This window comes from Sus scrofa, chromosome 3 (assembly GCF_000003025.6).
Source record: "Sus scrofa isolate TJ Tabasco breed Duroc chromosome 3, Sscrofa11.1, whole genome shotgun sequence".
NCBI lineage: Eukaryota > Metazoa > Chordata > Mammalia > Artiodactyla > Suidae > Sus > Sus scrofa.
In genome coordinates, this window is record NC_010445.4 from 74,719,160 (window position 1) to 74,738,749 (window position 19,590).

The 19,590-nt window shown below is 35.4% G+C and overlaps 1 protein-coding gene across 6 annotated transcripts; it reads right to left on the reverse strand.

The window, feature by feature from the left end:
• On the reverse strand, positions 2,154 to 17,625 carry ETAA1 (ETAA1, ATR kinase activator). 6 transcript variants are annotated; one of them, XM_021087432.1, is made up of 7 exons: positions 17,184 to 17,625; positions 15,987 to 16,115; positions 15,638 to 15,714; positions 12,394 to 12,506; positions 10,094 to 12,132; positions 6,366 to 6,470; positions 5,132 to 5,264 (listed from the first exon to the last, which is right to left on the reverse strand). In XM_021087432.1, exons 1-6 carry the CDS (start codon positions 17,482 to 17,484, stop codon positions 6,400 to 6,402), a joined length of 2,730 nt encoding a protein of 909 aa, XP_020943091.1. In that variant the 5' UTR covers positions 17,485 to 17,625; the 3' UTR covers positions 5,132 to 5,264; positions 6,366 to 6,399. The 6 variants fall into 6 exon arrangements, with proteins under 6 accessions (XP_020943089.1, XP_020943092.1, XP_020943094.1 ...); XM_021087430.1 differs by lacking the exon at positions 6,366 to 6,470 and having other exon boundaries at positions 2,154 to 5,264; positions 17,184 to 17,624; XM_021087433.1 differs by lacking the exon at positions 6,366 to 6,470 and having other exon boundaries at positions 2,154 to 5,264; positions 17,262 to 17,615.

Consider the following 19,590-nt stretch of genomic DNA (forward strand, 5'->3'; position numbering starts at 1 on the left):
GATGTTTCTCCATTGTTCTCAGATTGTTTCTGGTAAGAATTCTGATGTTATACTGATCTTTGTTCCTTTGCTTTTTTCCTTTGGCTGCTTTTATGATTTTACATTGGTTATAATGTGGCTTCTTATAATTTTCTTATTTCTTGTGCTTGGGGTGCACTGAATTCTTCGATCTGTGAGTTAATAGTTTTCATAAAGTTTGGAATTTTTTAGGCCATTATTTATTCAAGTATTTTTTATATTCTCTACTCCTTTTTCCTTCAGAGGCTTTAATTAACTATATACCAGGCTACTTAAAAGTTGTTCCACAATTTACTGTTGCTTTTTCCCCATTTCATTTTCAGTAATTCCTATTAATATGTTGTTTACTAATATTTTCTCCAAAATGAGTTAATTTGCCATTCATCCTATCTAGTGTACTTTTCATCTCAGAAATTGTAGTTTTCATCTCTAAAAGTCTGTGGTCTTTTTAATATCCTCTATGTTTCCTAACTTTCTGAACATACCTAACAGTCTTAACTTTTATTATCCTCATAATTAAATTCTAAAATCAGCTGATTATTCTGCTTCTCATGTATTGCATTTTCGTGCTTCTTTGCATGCCTTCTGATATTAACAGATGATAGCCATTGTGAATTTTTCTCTCACAGGTGTTGAATTCTTTTTTCTGTAAATATTTTTGAGATTTGTCCTGGGACTCAGTTGTTACTTGAGAATCGTTTGATCCTTTTGAATCTTACTTTATGATTTGTTGGGTGGAGCCTGAGCAGTGAAGTCCAGGGCTAATTATTCCCTACTATTGAGTCAATTTCTACCCACTGACCTGTGGCTGGTGAGGATGGGCACTGTTACTATCCCACATGAGCCCTCTCATCCTTTCAGATGGCTCTTCCCCCAGCCTGTTTCCTCACATACAGGTGCTCATCAGTGTTTAATGCTCACAGGGGCCCATCAGAAGGTCTCCAGAGTTCTGTGTTCTCTCCGCACTGGTCCTCTGACCTACGAACTCTAGCTATCTCAGTCTTCCTAGACTCTTAACTCCCATTTCCTCAACTCAGGGAGTCAGTAGCGCTCTTCCTCCATTCTACTCTTTGCCTCCTGGCTGACAGTTCCCTCAAGTCAGTAAGCTGGAAAACTGTAGGGCTCCATTTGTTTGTTTCTCAATTTTCCTCATTGCTGAGGCCCAGTGTCTTGAAATCCGCTTTTCCATGCAGTATGTATCTTATTTGGTTTTTTGAGCAGGAACATGCAGTCCTTGTTTTCCATCATGGCTAGAAACCGTTAACTTTTAAGAAACTACCACTTCTTAAGTTTTTGTATAATATCAAAAAAGAGTATCTATGATCATATGAAAAAGACTGTTACAGTGCCCAACTACATACCTGTTTGATTTGGGACTTTGTATACTTCAACCATAACAACGTATTATAATAAATTAAACACAGAATACCACTATTCTACATAGTGTATATCTAACCAGAAACCTTAATTTTACTACTTGGATCAGATTTTGTGTGTGTGTGTGTGTGTGTGTCTTTTTGGGGCTGCACCTGCACCATATGGAGGTTCCCAGGCTAGGGGTCTAATCAGAGCTGTAGCCGCCAGCCTATGCCGTAGCCACAGCAACGCCAGATCTGAGCCACGTCTGCGACCTACACCACAGCCCACGGCAATGCCAGATCCTTAACCCACTGAGCGAGGCCAGGGATTGAATCCACTACCTCATGGTTCCTCGGATTCATTTCCGCTGCGCCACGACGGGAACTCCTGGATCAGAATTTTACTAGAAGCTTGGGATGTGTCATTACATCTTGGACTAGTCAATTAAGTTTTTCCCAAAAGATTTAAAACCACAACTTCCAGAAGTTACTAAAATAGTTAAAATGAAGACATTTAAATAGCTCTGTACCTTTTCATGAATTTCTCTATTGTTCTGTTTAATAGTTGCATAAAAAAAAAAAAATGACCTCTAGGTGTATTCATATAATCAATACCCACTCACAAACACATAAACTATAGGAGTCATCTGTAACAGCAACTGGAATTGGAAACAAGTTCTTCCAAGCTCTAAAATGAAGCCATAGAATTCCAAGGAGTTTTTGGGCACACATGCCTGAAATGCTACAATTCTTTCCTGTACATATAGATAATTACCACTGGTTTTTATGAAGAGCCCCCATAAGTGACAGTGGTTAAGATCATAATATTTGGAATTACACTGCTTGAGTTCAAACTCCAGCTCCAATATCTTTCTAACTGTATGACCTTGATAAAGTCATTTAATATGCTTACTTCAGTTTCCCTATTTGTAAAATGGTGGTGAAAGTGTTATTTATATGGTTCTTAATTAAATTTAAATTTTTTAAAACCATGCATGATAAACAAAACATTCAGAAACTGTTATATAAATTTAACAAGGATGATTTCCTTTCAATCCTGTTGCTTTAGCCAATGGACTTTATAAGTACACACAGATAAAGAAGGAGAAAAAAAAAGTACACACAGAAATTTACGTCTAGATGTATCCATTTATCAAATCTAGGGAAGGCATAAGGACATGAGTTTGTTGTTTTGCTTTTGAGTCCCACAAGTGATTTTGCACTACATCCTGGCAAGAACTGAAAAACATGGTCATACTCCAGATAAATTATCACTTGTGTGAATCAGTTAGGCTAAACTGAAATCGTTTTTAGAAACATTTTCCAATCCTGGAGTTCAGGAAATCAAAGTCAAAATGCTTCAAGTGAGGAAGGAAGAATCTCTGCCACTACAATCTATTTAAATTCATTTGACATTTAATAAGTAATCACTACCAGTACTGGGTAGACCGAGATGAATAAGGGGCCTCTGTCCTCAGGAACTTTAAAAGTTCATGATAATAAAGGACAATGATATAGGCAGGGTTTCCCAAGGTGTGGTACCTGTGTGCATACCACTGTCTGTTATAAGCAACCCAAGTTTTCCTAGGATCAGGACTGCCTGCAGCAAGAAAGAGTAACAACAGATAGGCTCTCCTCTGCAGACTCTCCTGCAATACTGGCATTACTAGTGTCAGTTTTTCTGCAGCCAATCTTAGACACATAAACAGCAGCAGAGCTTGAGCTGGAATAGAGCCACCAGGCCTACCAACTGTCCCTTCCCCAGAAACTGGAAAAAACCAAGCAAGAGAAACAGTCCAAACAGTTCTCTGTGTGCTCATTAATGGGCCACTCAGCCCCTACTGTTTCCAACAAGCACTAAAGAGGAGGATCAGGATAGGAAAGGAGAGTGTGAAGAACATGTTGGGGTTCAGACTTGCTGGGCTACCCTTTCACCCCCATCCGTAAGTACTCTACATACTACACATTTCCCTTTAAAGAGAAAAGGGGTCACTTTAAGAAAACTTTAAACGGCAGCATAGGCTGTATTGAGAATAGGACAAAATTATGGAAGAGTGCAACATGAGAAGTTTTAGAAATAATACTAGAATACATATACAACTGAATGACATATAAGGAATTGTAGAACTGTCCCACCAAAGATTCAAGAAATAAGTACCACAATGATTAGAGAGAAGAAACCAATTCCAGTAAGGATGATCAGGTACGAGTGTCAAAGAAATGGAAACTTACTGGGCTCAATGATTGGGCAAAAGAGGCTCAAGGCACTCCCCAGGAATCAAGGTGTAGGCAGGGAAGAGCTTAAGCAAAAGTAGAGCTATCCAAAGTACAGGGGAACACAGTGAAGCCACTTTAGAAAAGGATAAAGATTCTTAGCTCTTCATTTTCTTACAGAGTAAACTTACCTATATTTACATGGGTTCTTTATTATATATGATTAGACAAATAATAAACGTTACTTGCAATGTGTCACTCCACTGCACACATGAAAATAACTTTTTTCAAAATGATGTAGCTATACAGCAATACCTTAAAACACATTTAATCATTTTGCTATCATAGCTCTAAGATACCTGAACACAGGTGAACACCCTAGTAGGTCTTCACATCTCTAACTTTCATCGGCCTCCTAAAACCATTTGGGATGAAGAAAGCATCCTAATCGTCCTTATGCCACTTAGGAAATTCCAAACAGGCAAAAAGGAAAAACAGAGTAACAGAGAAGAACAAATTAGTAAAGTCAGTAAGTTAATCAACGGAAAATTACATAGTTCAAGGAAAACAGAAATTCTGTTTTCTATATCCTAGAATGTTAATTCTTTAACTAAGAAACAATGAACGTGTTTATCAGTCTCTTAGTGTACTTTTACTTATTTTTTAGTTTTATACTATACAGAAATTAGTGCTCCCACTAACAAGTTATTTTATGTGCTAATTAGTAACTCTGAAGCAAATGGTATGTTTGCCTAGATATCCATTAGAATGAAAAACATCATTCCAATCCCAGCACAACTTTAACTTGCCTTGTGACTAGCAGAATAACAGTATTCATTTCTCACCTACACAATAGAGAAGTTGGACCAGATGATATCTAAAATTTGACAGTTTTAAATGTTGATGATGCCACGCAACTTACATGCCCAATACACATACATTTTTTCTAAACTTAACTTCTTAAATCAGCATTTTCCCTAAAAATGACAGCAAGTTTCAAAACTACATTTCAGAGAATTTAAAATTCACATCTACTACAGAGTAGCAACTGCAAATATTACTTTCCTTACAAATAAGTTGAAATCCTTTATTTCCTACCAGCCATGTTCCTAAGAATATGTAAGTATTAGTTAAAATTCAGCAATGCATAAAAACCTTAAGGCATAGTTATTTAAAGTAAAATTAAAAAAGAATAGTCTATTAAATTATTAAGTTGAAGCTTTGTATTAGAAATAATTATCTATTTTTGATGATACTCTGCATTCATAGTATTTAAAAATAAAACTACTTTCCTCTGTATAATTCTACCACATAATTGCTAACTTTTCTGAATTTCCAAATTACATGCAATTATTTCCATATTTTCACATACATCTCCATGGAAAGGCTTCAATGACCACTGCAAACAGAGATTTATTAAATAAAGTAGAAGTCCATGCTTTATAACTCAGCATTAAATTTCTCACAGAGAAATCAAGAAAAAAAATTTCCTATCATAGATAGTTATCAACTGTCTTTGTTATTTCCCAACAAATATTTCATTAAAGAAACCAAGTTAGGTGGGAGCTGCCTTTACAGATGATGCCTGTGCTTTGGCCATTCTTCGAACCAATGCTTCTTGTCTTTTTCTCTGAATTTCTTCAGGAGAATACTTTCTATTTTTCTCTTCTTCCTCTAAAAGTGAAACAAAATATAGGTAATAAACTTTACAGACTATATAGTCATTCTGAATGAGTTTTAAGTTTTACTATTTTATTACCCAGATTTGCCACATTGGTTTGGTAAATAAATCACACTAACCTACTAAATACAGGTCTCCAAATATAGAGGGGGTGCAGTACAAGGCTCTAGGCCAAAATGAAATCAAGGCTGATCAATCTGTACCTATCTGATACATTCTTTTCATAGTGTGATTAAATTCGTTTGATTAAAAACCATACATTTTAACTACCCAGCAAATAATTCCAGGGAGCTATGACACCCAATTTATATAACCAATAAATGAATAAATTTTAAAAACAAATTGTTTTGAAAAGTTATATAGATTGAAACAGAAAAGTAGTTAAAATATAATGAATTAAATTCGATACTAATACCTTGGTAGTGTATTTTTATTATAAGATAAGCTATGTTAATATTCACACCTACTTTTTTTCCTCTATAGAGTTCCAGAATTTTCACTTCAGCCATTCAGAAAAAAATTTTTTTGGAGTGATAGATTGAAACTTGTCAGTGAACATGTAGCTCACTGTCAGATACTATATTTTTATTTGGAGGACACATTTTACATAAACACTAGAAAATTATTTCAAAAAGCAGGATATCTGAATAAAATCTTCAAGGTGAATGTCTTTAAATACATAAAAATGTGAAACATTCTGATATAGTCTTATGCAATATACTTTAGGGTATATTTTAGATAAACATACTATAAAAATGTTTTAAATTAGATAAATGTAAATAAGAAAGTTCAATTTTAATAACATATCCAATTTTGCCTCTATGAAAATTCTGTGTTCTAATAAAACAAATTTAATTCCACAGTTAAATTATTTTGGGCTAAAATATTAGATTATCTATATAATGCTATTAAGAATCAAACTTGAAAATAAGCAAACCTATTTCCTCATTTAAATAATGTTTTAAAATTAAGACCATTATCCTACTTCATATTTAAGTGCCCTTCTATTGGTAAACTTGTTTATGTTGTAACATCCACCTTTCACAGAGGTAAATAAGAATCTACATTACTGCCAACAGAGAAATATTACTTACAGTGACATCTAGACAAGTGTTCAGAATTTAGCTGTTATAAGACATTTGTCTTGTTAACTAAGGCAGATATTTGCCCCAAATACACCATCTGTTTCCCCTTCCTTCCTGGCATAATCAGAAATAGAAGAGGGTGTTCAGGGTAAGAGATAAATATCTTGGATAAACTCCTCAGATGATTCTGATGCTTTTTATTTTGAAAACCAATTATCACACAGATTATAGCTATTTTTCCTTACAGAAAGATACTATAAAATTAGTTTGACTAATTTACCTTTTAGTCTCAAAGTTGAGAAACATAAGAAAGTCACAATATACACACAATTTACATTCAGTTGACCATCAAGTTTGGAAGGAAAAGATTAATTAATTAATTGACAGCAGAAAAGAACATAGCTTCACTAAAACTGGCCTTATGACTGGCTTCGCAATATTCTGGAAAATAATTTCAAATGATATAAAGTCACACCACGAAATCTGATTTAGGGAATCATTCGTTTCTCCCATCAGCCTTTCCTTTAACTCAAGCTGTAATAAAAATACATAGCAAGGTCTCAAACTACTGCAAGGTACAAAGCAAGAGTGGCTTTTTCATCTTTATCCTGGAGCAGGGGTCAAGAAACTTTGTTTTCTATAAAGGGCCAGAAAGTAAGTATGCTAACCTTTAAGGTCATGTGATCTCTTGCTGCAGCTGTTCAGTTCTGTCACTGCAGCATAAAAACAGCCATGGACAATGCATAAACAAATTACGTGGCTGTTTCAAATAAAACTTTGTTTATGGACAATGAAATATGAATTCCATATAGTTTTCAAAACATTAGCTATTATTCTTTTGATTTTTCTTTCAACCATCTAAAATGTGAAAATCATCTTGGCATGCTGGCTGTACAGACTATACTATACAGGCTAGAGTTGGACAGGCCAGTTTACCAAACCTGGCCTTAAGGCAATGAGGTAGTTAGATGGGTTTTGTTTCAAAGACATTCCCTAGAGAGCAGCTTGCTACACCAAAGTAAAAGGAGATGGAAACAAGAGGAAATATCAACAAGGTTAATATTATAGAATATGAGGTACTATCAATAAGCTCAAAGGAACAACTGTAAAGTAAACTGAAAGGCAGATTATCCATCTGTTAAAAAATGAAGATAGAGGAGAGTAGACAAGAATTTTGGAAAAACTCAGATATTCCAGACAGATTTAGTCTTTAATGGAATTATAACTATAAGTAAGTAAATTCATGTCACTTATTTAAATATAAACTTAAATATTTAAAATTATTATATTGACAATTTATAAAGTTTCAAAATATCTAGTTTGGGCTATATGTCAGTGTTGATAAGAATATAAATTGATATAATTTTAAGGAAAGTGTTGGAGAGACCCATCAAAATTTAAAACATTCTGAATATTACATCAGTTTTTCAGTAATTAACAGAAATGGTCACATGGGCGTGCATAAATTTACATACAAGTTATTCACTGGGGGGTTGCACTGTCTGTGATGGAACAACTGCAATCGAACTCAACTTCCATCAAGAAAAACAATTACATAAATTATGGTGCATGCATATAATCACATACTATGAAGTCATTCAAAGGACTGAAGCAAAGCTATATGTATTAACAGGAAATAATAGTTACAATATATTAAGTGAAGGCAAAACCAAGTTGCCAAATAGTGTACAGTATATAACTACATCTATATGTGTATATGAATAAAACCCAGAGAAAGTGAATCTGAATCATTCTGGGTGGTTAGAAATGCACTGTAATTTAAAGGATAAATGGAAAATAGCCAGGCAGATCTGGTGTATGCACATGGGGGTACTATGTTTCTGGGGAAGAGCACTGGGCATTAAGAAGCACAAGTAATTAAGCCAGAAATATTCCTTTGTAAAAAATCTCTCAGTATCCGCGGATGACAGACTTTTCACATTATACTGCAGGATGTTCATTCAAATATTTATTAAACATCTTCTAAATGGAAGATGCTGTGGTAGGCCTAGGTATTCACTGATAAGACAGTACTCAATATTTCATTGCAAACTCTGAGTTTAAAAAATGAAGGGAATAAGAGAGACGACTGAAAGAGCTTTTCTTAAGCACTTATAGATTGTTCAAGGGAGGCCTCTGTGAGATGGTTAAAACTTAACTGAGACCTAAGGATAAAACAACACACACCAAAGGGGAGAATGGGGGGACAAATGCTGGAAAGTAATATTAGCTGGGAATAGCGGTCAAAGCTCTTAAACTAGCAAAGAACCTGTTCTGTTTAAGAAACTGAAATACACCTGGTGTAGTTGAAGCCAAATAGGTAAGAGAAAAAAGGCAGGTTAAGGAGAGAGAATCCAAAGCCTTGTAGATCGAAGTGTAAAGTTTGGATTTTATTTGAAATATGATGGGCAGTGACTGAAAGTTGCCATTAAGCAGAGGAATGTCATATATGCCTATTTGTTTGTTTCTACTTTTTAAATCTTGTTTTAAAAGACTAATCTGGGAGTTCCCATTGTGGCTCAGTGGTTGACGAACCTGACTAGGAATGATGAGGTTGCAGGTTCGACCCCTGGCCTCATTCAGTGGGTTAAGGATCCAGTGTTGCCGTGAGCTGTGGTGTAGGTTGCAGATGTGGCTTGGATCCCACATTGCTGTGGCTGTGGCATAGGCCAGCAGCTGTAACTCCGACTGGACCCCTAGCCTGGGAACCTCCATATGCCGTGGATACGGCCCTAAAAAAGACAAAAGACCAAAAAAATAAAAATAAAAAATAAAAGACTAATCTGCTGTTTGGAGACTAGAATTGGGAGGGGACAGGCAGAAGAACTGCAGCAGTCTAGTCAGGAAATGTTGGCTTGGATAAGGGTGGTAGCACTACAGAGTGAGAAAAACAGACAGGTTTTTCTTTTCTTTTTTTGGCTTTTTAGGGCCACACCTGTCGCATATGGAAGTTCCTGGGCTAGGGGTCCAATCAGAGCTGCAGCTGCCAAAACAGCCACAGCAACAATGGATCCATGACACATCGGCGACTTATGCCACAGCTTGTGGCAATGCCAGATCCTTAACCCACTGAGTGAGGCCAGGGATCAAACCCACATCCTCACTGATACTAGTTGGGTTCTTAACCTGCTGAGCCACAAGAACTCCAAAAAAGGACAGTTTTGAAATATATTTTTTTAAGGTAGAACAATGGAACTTGTTGACAGAAAGGAGAATTAGGGAAAAGTGGAAGTAGAAAGAATGAAAGATGACAGGATGTACTGAGTAAGTGAATAATTCTAAACATCATAACTAAAAGTTTTATATCAGATAGTACGCTAGCAAAGGATTAGAATGCTCTAAACCTTCAAATACTGTTCACCTCAATATTCTGCTAAAAATAGGAATAAAATTATTCAAAATTTAGAACAATGAGATATTTAGTGAACATACGGAATCTCATACATACATCTGAGTAAAATTTTCTAGGAAGTAATTCAGAAAATAGTCAAAACATATTTATTGATCACCTACTTTATGCTAGTCCCTGTATTAAATGTTGGCAAAGCATTCAACACAGTCTTTTGAAAACATGAATCACCCAGCATTTGCGTATTATTCCAGTATCATGATTTATAAAAATCACTTTAAGACTTCTACATAAACATCATAGAATAGTTTCTAATTTATGTTTCACAAATTCAACACAACCAATAACTAGTCTGGCTACTTTTCAAAGAAAACAATTTTATACATACCTTTGGAAGGCTGTTTCGAAGATTCAGAAAATTTCACCATAGATTGCTGTTGAACAGCCTTCTCACATAAGGGGTTGACAGTTTTATTTTTCTCCAAACCCTGTGTAATTTTGGTATCAGGAATATTTCCTGTTATATAATTGTTATTAAACTGGGAAAGAATTTGAGAATTTTTCATCTTTGTGAATGTGTACTTAGAAAATCTAACTGTTCTGTTAACGTCACTCTGAGCTTCATCTGCTACGGTCCTATGGGGCAGATGTGGAGTACTTATCAACTTCTTATAGGTACCAACTTCTGTACTCGTATGATCTGAACTCACATTCAAACTTGAACTTCCGGTAAGAACTGATCTGGAACTATTCACTTGTATGGGAACATCAGTGTTATTATTCCAAGAGACATGTAGATTATTCATTGGACAATTTGAGTTCTTAGAGTACAGAGTCAATTTTGTTGTAGCACCTAAAAAACCCGGAGAATTTCCACAAATTTCCCCTTTCTCCATCTTCACGGATTTATTTACTTGTGAGCTATTTGTCAATGAAAATGTATGTGCTGAAATGCTGTTCAGATTCAAATGTTTTGATTGCAGCAACTGACTTCCTTTTTTAGGTGTAGTAACCACGTTTTTGGCTCCATGTTTAGAACTATTATTGATCCCAAGTACACTTTCTGATGTCCTGCTGTTCACTCTAATGTCTTGTTGCTGAGTCAGTCTTTCAATATCATCACAGGCTTGGTATAATAAATCATCATCCACATCATCTTCCCAGGTATTCTCTAACTGATGACCCGCTTTAATAATTTCACTGGCAAATGATGGATCATTCCAGTCATCAAAGAAAGAAGTAAGCTTTGATGCATTAGTCTGATTTGGGTTACCGACACTGGCTTTATTGCCCAAAGTTGCAGAGCCTAAAGGCTCTACATTAGTAGGTGTTTTAAAACTCTGATTAAAAATGGACTTATTTTTTTGTTCATTAGGACCTCCTGTGTTCAAAGTAGACTTTTTTCCAGAAGTATTTACATTAGGAGAAAATTTAATATGAGCATCTTCCTTTACTTTTGTCAGATTAGATCTAGTTGCACAGTCTTGAATTCTGTTTTGAATAACTGTATCACAAAGTTTCTCAAATTTCATTTTATTTCCAGTGGATGATAACTTGTTTGGTTTACCATTTGGGTCTGGTGACAATTTGTATTTTGTAGCATCTGTTAATTCTCTGTTATGTGTCTTTGAAGGAAGATTCTGTAACATTTTTGAATCTCTTAACCTGGCGTCTAGACTTATATTCATTCCTGATTTACTTTTATCATTTATACTGTTAAAGGTACACAATTCCTTTTGATCAGCAATCTGGGCTATTTTAGGAGCGGGGAAAAGTTCAGACATTTCAACATTCTGCATAAAAGGCTCATGACTTAGTAAGTTTTCCCAATCATCCTCAAAATCACTGGTAGTAAGTGCATCAATGGGCCTATTAAAAGCTCCTGGTTCCTTAATACAGGAAGTCACATATGATTTTGTCATTGTAGGAATATCTACTTGATGAGAAAGTGATCCTGGAGTTTTATCTGGCAGTTTTTCAGTGACCAGCGCTTCATTAGTAATGATTTTGTCTTTCGAAGCATTTTTCATTCTAAAGTTAATATTACTGGTGTCCAAGAAAGCATCTGATAGATCCTGGCTTAACTGTCCACTACATTTCTGAGTAGAACCATCAAAAATGGCAATAAAGGCTGCTTCAGCATTTTGGTCAAATGGCCTCTGACTGCTATTTTGATCATTTACCAAAGGCATCTTGGTGTTTTCTTTCACTGGTTTCTTTACTGTAGCGTCTACTTTAGGAACTATATCATGTAGTAACTGTGTCTGTACATTATCTCTGTAATTATTTAAAGTCTCTGCATCTGAAATCATCTGGATAAGATCATGATTTCTGTTTTGCTCTTGAATCACATCTAGCTCTTCCATATTTTTATCAAACTGTTTAGCCAGTTTCATAAGTTCTTCCTCCTGATTTTGTGTTTTCAACCTAGTAAACAAATATTTTAAAAATTATAACTAAGTAAAGTTCTAAGAGTCATAAATATTCAGTTGTTATTTAACATATTTTAAGGTTTAAACTTGAAAATTTTAAATTACATTATAATAATGTTTAAGTCCAAAACTTTACATGTCAAAATTAAGGAAAATAATTTATGACCATTTTGACACATTCACAAAATCAAAATAGAACACTGTTAAAAATGTTTACTTCACTAAATGTCAGAAAAACTGAAAAGTTGGAACTTACTTTGTGCAGCTGATTTTTGCTCTTGATTTTCCTTTTGCAACACTGGGAGTGCAAGGAATAGCAGTTGCACCAATCCACATGCCCAGCATGGAATCTGTTGTTGGTTTCTCATCCTTTGGCAGAAGGGGGAAAAAAAAGGCATCAAGGTACCAAAAACAAACAAACAAACAAAAACACTCTAATTATGCTGAACAATTTTTTTAAAGCAATAAATTCTGGTGATAGCTACTAAACAAACTACAAAACAATGAGAAGCTGGAGGATGGCAATAATAAGTTGCAAGAAGTAATCTATTTATGTTTCAGGTATGAAAACATTCAGAATTGGGAATGCTTAATTTTCAAAAAAAATTAAGTTTTAAAGAATTTAACTAACAAATGCATATTCAATAGTAAAAGCACATGTTTTTATAAAAAGAAAACTGATGGAATTTTTTCAGTTGTCATGATATTCATGAAAACAAACATTAGTATCTCAAATAAACTGTGTAGCAGGAATCATTAGAATTAGGAATAAAAAGATAAACAGAATTCTTCCTGTATCATCTGAGTCTCCAAATTTTCCCTATCTCCACTATAATGTTTAAAGTCAGACAATCCATGTTTAGAAAGAAAGAAAGAATTAACAATACTTAGAAAGAAAGTAAACTTAGAGTAAGTCAGGACTGAGTTAGAGCTAAATGCAAGGTTAGAACTGTTATTTTATGAATGAGACAGGGATAAGAATAAAAATAAGCAGAGAAAGCAGGTAGGGAAGTCTAACCAAGATTAAGGCTAGGAAAAAGCCATTTTAGTCCTGGATTTCTTGCAATACCTTTCCTACTCAATCAAGCATAAACTTAGAGAGTGAATTTATGTATTAGTCACAAACCAAATCAACAAGTTAAACAGGTTACACATTTTCTATTCTATTTTTATATTACCTAAAATAAACATAAACAACTATCACATAAATTAAAATAATCTTATTACTGGATTATAGGTTATTTGAAGGTAAGGGCTTCCTATGATAGTTCAGCATCTAGGAAAATGTTTAGCATAAAGATGATGTCAACTCATGTTTATTCACTAGAAAATTAGGTAAGAAGGTATCAGCAACTTGGTGCTTTAAAATCCTCAACCAATCAACGAGCATTTTTCTCAGATGTCCAGTTGAGCTTAGTAGATTTCAGCTTTGCAAAATACTCTAAGAAAAACAATAATTTTGATTTTAGACTCAATATATATTTTCCCTTTTGTTTCAACAAAAATCTCGGATTTTAGCAACCCAAGCCACTGCAGTGACAACACCGGATCCTTAAACTGTTGCTCCACGAAAGAACTCCAAACTCATTCCATTTTTATATAAAAGTATGACCATAAATAAGGTATCTAAACATATAACTTCATTTAATCCTAGAGAATACTGTGCAGAATTGTACTAAAAAATGATGGGAAAATATACACCATCTTCAAACAAACCACATTGTATAACAAGTATCCCTGAAGAAAGTAAAATGAAAAAGTGCAAATTTTTAAAAAGTCTTCTCTGGAAATATTAAGCTGACTTGAATAATTATTTGAGAAGAATAACTCACCTAAATATAAGCAACATGAAAATATCTTTCTGAGAACACGACAAGCTCTTAAAAAGACCTGGATGCTATCAAAGATTTATATGCTTTAAAAGTTCTCAGTTGAAAAGGGTAATATTTAAAAGCAACTAATTTCACTGTTATTTTTTTTCTTAAACACAAGTTACCACTTGCATAATGCTGCCATTCATTTCTTAATATGAGCTATTATTTCTAGTTCACTTAGGTAAAGAGTCCAATAATTTACTCACTATCTTTCTACCACTATTTAGGCTGACCAGCCCAAACACATTTTACTATGCTTCTTTCAGGTGAAACCCACAGTTAATGAAGATCTATTGTTAACTTATGAAGTAAAGAGTATATGGCATAAATGCCATTTAACTAATGAACTATATGTAAAATGCATTTCAATGACATGCCAAACATGGAATGTAGAGCTAGTAGCAACAGAGTTGTTTTGACTGTGCTAGCTGTAAATTTAGGTATTTTATTGCCACTAAGAAAAACTTTATTTCCTGTCTCCTCCACCTGGATGATGGTGATCCCTGTAACCACAGTTTGGACCCATGCCATCTATTGTTTATGATCAACATATAGCCACTATCCACAGGCATGTCAAGGAAAATGCCAGACTTCCTATGGAGAAGATCCTACACAAAAACTGGATGTTTTCTGGCTTTAAATGTTGCTAAATAAGAAAAAAGAGAAAGGAAAGAGGTTCAGAAAAGAGGCTGATCTAAACTTGTTATTTCAGTTTCACTCAAGCATTATAAGAGCCAAAATAAAGAAGAAATATTTGAAAATTGTTCTATTATGGCAAATAATTTAAATACCACAATTAACTTTAACATAACCTAACATCTGTAGTGCTCTATAGTTTTTAAATAATTTTTATCTAACTCAATCCTCATAATTCAAGAAAGAGAACAAGACAAGTATAATTTTAGTTTATGGCTGAATGAACTAAAACTGAGAGATTTAAGTGACTTGCTTAGAGTCACCCAATATAGGAGGCATGCTGAGAACCAACTCCAAATCCAGTGTTTTTTTCATTTTTATGTTTGCCTCTTGATGATGCTGTAAGTCAACAAGTATTAAGAAAAGCAATTTCAATGGGGAAACAGTGTATTATAGACAGTTTAAAAAAATACCAACTGTAAAAAAAAAAAAAAAAACTTAGAAGTTTAAATTTGTTGTCTGATTCTATTATTTTAGTAAATTGAAAAATGATACCATATGTTGTTAAGCAACACTAGAAACAAACTAAACAAAGCTCTAGTTAAAAATCATCACTCTAACCAAGTAAGATATACACTTAGGAAAATACATACTACCAATTTTACATTTTGTTCCTTTTTTCAAAAATGCATTTCAGTGGTAGAAAAAAGTAATCTTTGCTGCTCTGTTTTTGGAAACAAGAGTCAAATAAGACAAACATTTTTCACATAAATGAATTACTGAAAAAACTTAGTGGCACATTTTTCATTACATTTTGTTCCTTTTTTCAAAAATGCATTTCAGTGGTAGAAAAAAGTAATCTTTGCTGCTCTGTTTTTGGAAACAAGAGTCAAATAAGACAAACATTTTTCACATAAATGAATTATTGAAAAAACTTAGTGGCACATTTTTCATTATTTTAAAATAAACTGTAAAATCACTGCTATTTACCTGAGGAGCAATACGATTAACAATATGGGAAATCTCATCACTATCTGTGGTGTAAATCTGTTTTTTTCTTCCTTTACCTAAAGAAACAAAGACATTTCTATAAATTATTTAAAAATCTAATTTTTAAAAATAGAGGTCATTTCTTAGAAAATAATTTTAATGAGCATGGCTTAAATCACTACTCACTCTGACATCACATGCATATTGTAACAACATGATCATTCAAGATTCTCATAAAACATCTGCTATATAAAAGTTCCCAATGTTATTACCTGACTGAAATTCTGTAGTTAAATCCTAACCACTGATCAAATATTCACCCAGAAAAAAAATGTTAATAACAAATTACCTAACTGTTTTGTCATTGGAGAATTCTGATCCCAAAAGATATCATTCAGTCCATCTGGATCATTAGGAGAACTGAAGGTAGATGACAATAAATCCACTTGCAGCATTCTCTTAGGTGTTTCATACATTTCTACAGAAGAGCAGAACAACTGTTGCATTTTAAAGCATTATTTTACTGCATAACACCCAATGTTAAATAATAGCTTACACTCAATAACTTATTGTCCAATTTAAAATTTTCTCCCAGAAATATTACCCTAACCACAATTGATATTATTTGTTTCACATAAAAATCCCTGTAATTCACAAATTTAACTGTAAATAGCAAATATTTTAAGATAATCTAGTAGCTCTATACATGGACAATACTGGATAACCTGTATTACCACTGGAACTTGGAGGCTAGGGGAACTACCTGCAACTTACAGATACAACTCAAAAATCAAAAGCATTCCAACAGACACTTTAGTGAAAGTATATGTGTAGCCTCCTTTCACCAACTCTATCTAACTTACACTGATTATGTCAAAAAGCTTTGGTGATCCATTTCTTGGGAAGTTTTGTCTAGTATCACTTTTTTTTGTTTACTCTGCAATTACTTTGTCAAAGTAAACTAAAAACAAAAAGGTAACAGAGGCTGTGCTTTAAGACCACGCTCTAGAAAAGAGCTTTTATATGAGTTTCAGTTCTTCCCAGGATTAGAAATCTTTAAAAAATGTAACACCAAAAATGGTTCACAATGAAATATTCAGGGGCCCTTAGTTTCCTACTTTGAGGGACCTTATACAAAGGAACTTCCGGTTTATTCCTAACGATGTGATACATCACCAAGGCTTTGAGGATACAGACAGCTATAGCTTTCCTAAGGCCCCTTCTGTAAATCAAGTCAGGGCAAAATGTTTAGAGGGAAATAATTTCTCTAGGAATACGCTGAAGGCAACAGGTATTATTTCCCCTCTCTCAGCCACTGCTGATGCCTGAAGGAGCAGCCTAGCAATTAGCCTTCCTCCCTCCAACAGGTAAACCCCCACGATCTATTCCTGTGGCAGGGGCAACACGTGGGCTGTACAACCTAACCAGGCAGTGCTCAAACTGGGGGACCAAAGCCGTGGGGGAGTGGTGTTGGGTTAATTTGGGACTCACGCGGGAGAAACCCAGAGAAAGAAAACACGAGGTCAGACTCCACCCCCACCCCTACCCGGCGTTTCCCTGTTAGGAACGGGGTTGTGAAGCTGAGTCGCAGAGGCACTGAGAGGCCGCGCTGCCCACGTCTCACCCTCGGGGTTACTTTTACTGCACGAAGCGGCTGCTGGAGGTTGCTCTTGCTGCGGCAGAGGCCGGGTAGGCCTCTCTCTAGCCCCGCGGGGCCCCGAGCCGTGGGCCGACCTCAGCCGCCTCTTCCCCGGCTCGACCACCGAGCTGCATTCCTCAGTTGCCGTCGCTTTGCGCGGCGTGTTCTTCAGGCCAGGACTGTCCCCATGTTTTCTTCGCCGACTCATTGCCTAGGACCCCCTCTGCTAGCCGCGTCTCCTTTCACATTTTACAATGGGAGGAGTAAGGCAATGGAACTACAAGCGGGACTCTGCGCCAATGGCCGCCGCCATTTTGGCTGTTGAGACGCTCGCAAGGGGCGGGCGCTGATTGGCTGCGTCCGGCGAGGGGCGGGGCGTCCAGGGTGCCGAAGGCGCGATGCAGAAGGCGCGCTTCCGCAGCCCACCTCCGAGCCGGCTCTGCTCTGCCCCGACCGGTCTGGGTAGGAAGTAGTTGTTAAGAGGTAGTGCTTTGGCTCTGTGGGGCTGAGAGGGGGAGCATGTGAGGTGGAAAGAAGTTTGAATCCACTGGTATCTTTTTATTGAATTTACAGTTGGAATTACACATTACTCGGATTTATGTTATTGTGAGTTGTAGTTTTTTCAAGAAGAGGAAATGAAAGGTATAGTTTAGGAAGGAAGGCATAAAACTGGCAGATGATATGTGCATAGAAAAATCAAAAATGGAAGTTATTAAATTAATAAACAGAGTTGCTGATACAAAGTCATATTCAAAGATCAATTGTATTTCAATAGATTAGTAGCAAATATAACACTGACGTTTTGAAGAAATGATTTGTAATAGCATACAAGAGATCAATTAACTATGAATAAATTTAACTAGATTGCAATATCCATGCAGAGAGAATTATGAAATATTTTCAAAGGAATTGAAAACCTAAATAAATGGAGAATTATACTGTGTTCATAGGTTGCAGGTTTCAATATTGTTAGGATGTCAGTTCTTCACAAAATGATCTATAGATTCAAAGCAAATCCAAAGTCATAGTAGAGATGTGTGTGTGTGTTATTTTAAAATGGACATGGAAATGGGAAGGGCTGAAAATGACCAAGAAACTCTTAAAGATCTCCTGAAGAGCACTGAAGATGGGTTTCTACCAGATGGTTAAGACAGTGTGGTAATGGTGAAAGGATAGGTAAAAGAAGCAGAATAAATAGCTTAGAAACAGACAACGACATAAATGTACAGTTGATTTAGGACAAAGATGACCTTTCTGAACAGTGGGCAAAGGACTTTTTTTTTTTTTTTTGTCTTTTTGCCTTTTCTAGGGTCGCTCCTGTGGCATATGGAGGTTCTCAGGCTGGGGGTCCAATCAGAGCTGCCGGCCTACGCCAGAGCCACAGCAACGCGGAATCCGCGCTGCGTCTGCAACCTACACCACAGCTCACGGCAACGCAGGATTCCCAACCCACTGAGAAAGGCCAGTGATCAAACCTTCAACCTCATGGTTCCTAGTCAGATTCGTTAACCACTGTGCCACAACGGGAGCTCCATGAGCAGTGGGCAAAGGACTTTTTGATAATAAATTGTGCTTAGTCAATTTGATATACACGTGGAAAAAGAAGTTTAATCTCTGCCTGAAAACATATCCTTAAATTGAGTGCAAATTGATTGTATATTGAATTGTAAAAGATAAAATAACATTTTATAAGGTGATATCAATTGTTTTATTACAGAGAATGAGTTTTAAATGGAACAAAAAAGTCACCAACTATAAAGAAAATAATTACGAACTTGGCTACATTAATTGATAACTTGAGAAATTCTGTCTATCCAAAGACAACATTAAAGAGAATGAAAGGCAAGGCACAGATTGGGAGAAGATATTTGCAATATGCAAAATTAAGGGCCTATATATAAATATATGAAGAACTGATGTAATTTGCTAAGAAAATGATTGATCACTTTTAACAAACGGGTCAGTTACTTTAGCTCTCCAAAAGGAAGTAAAAATGATTAACAAACTTATATAAAGGTGGTCAACCTGGTTTGTAAGGAGGACAATGAAAATGAAAACCACAACATGATATTCCTCTACACTTATCAAAATGGCTAAAATTAAAAAGACTGAGAATAGGGATATCAAGGAAGAGAAACAGATGAGACCGTAGCCACAGCCAATACCTGATTGCAGCCTCTGAGAGAACCAGAGCTAGGGGCCCCAACTGATGGGAACTGCCACATATTGCTGGTATATAATTTGGCATTATCGACTTGGAAGACAGTTTTTGATCTAGCAATGCCACTGCTAAGATTATAACCAATTGAAATAT

Excerpts from the sequence above, each read along its gene's own strand:
- ETAA1 (XM_021087430.1), bottom strand. The coding sequence starts at position 17,484 with ATGAGTCGGCGAAGAAAACATGGGGACAGTCCTGGCCTGAAGAACACG. Across the intron at positions 16,116-17,183 it reads TCCTAACAGGGAAACGCCGG|AAATGTATGAAACACCTAAG; the intron begins GTAGGGGTGGGG and ends GCTCTTCTGTAG. Across the intron at positions 5,265-10,093 it reads TTCGAAACAGCCTTCCAAAG|AGGAAGAAGAGAAAAATAGA; the intron begins GTATGTATAAAA and ends TTTCACTTTTAG.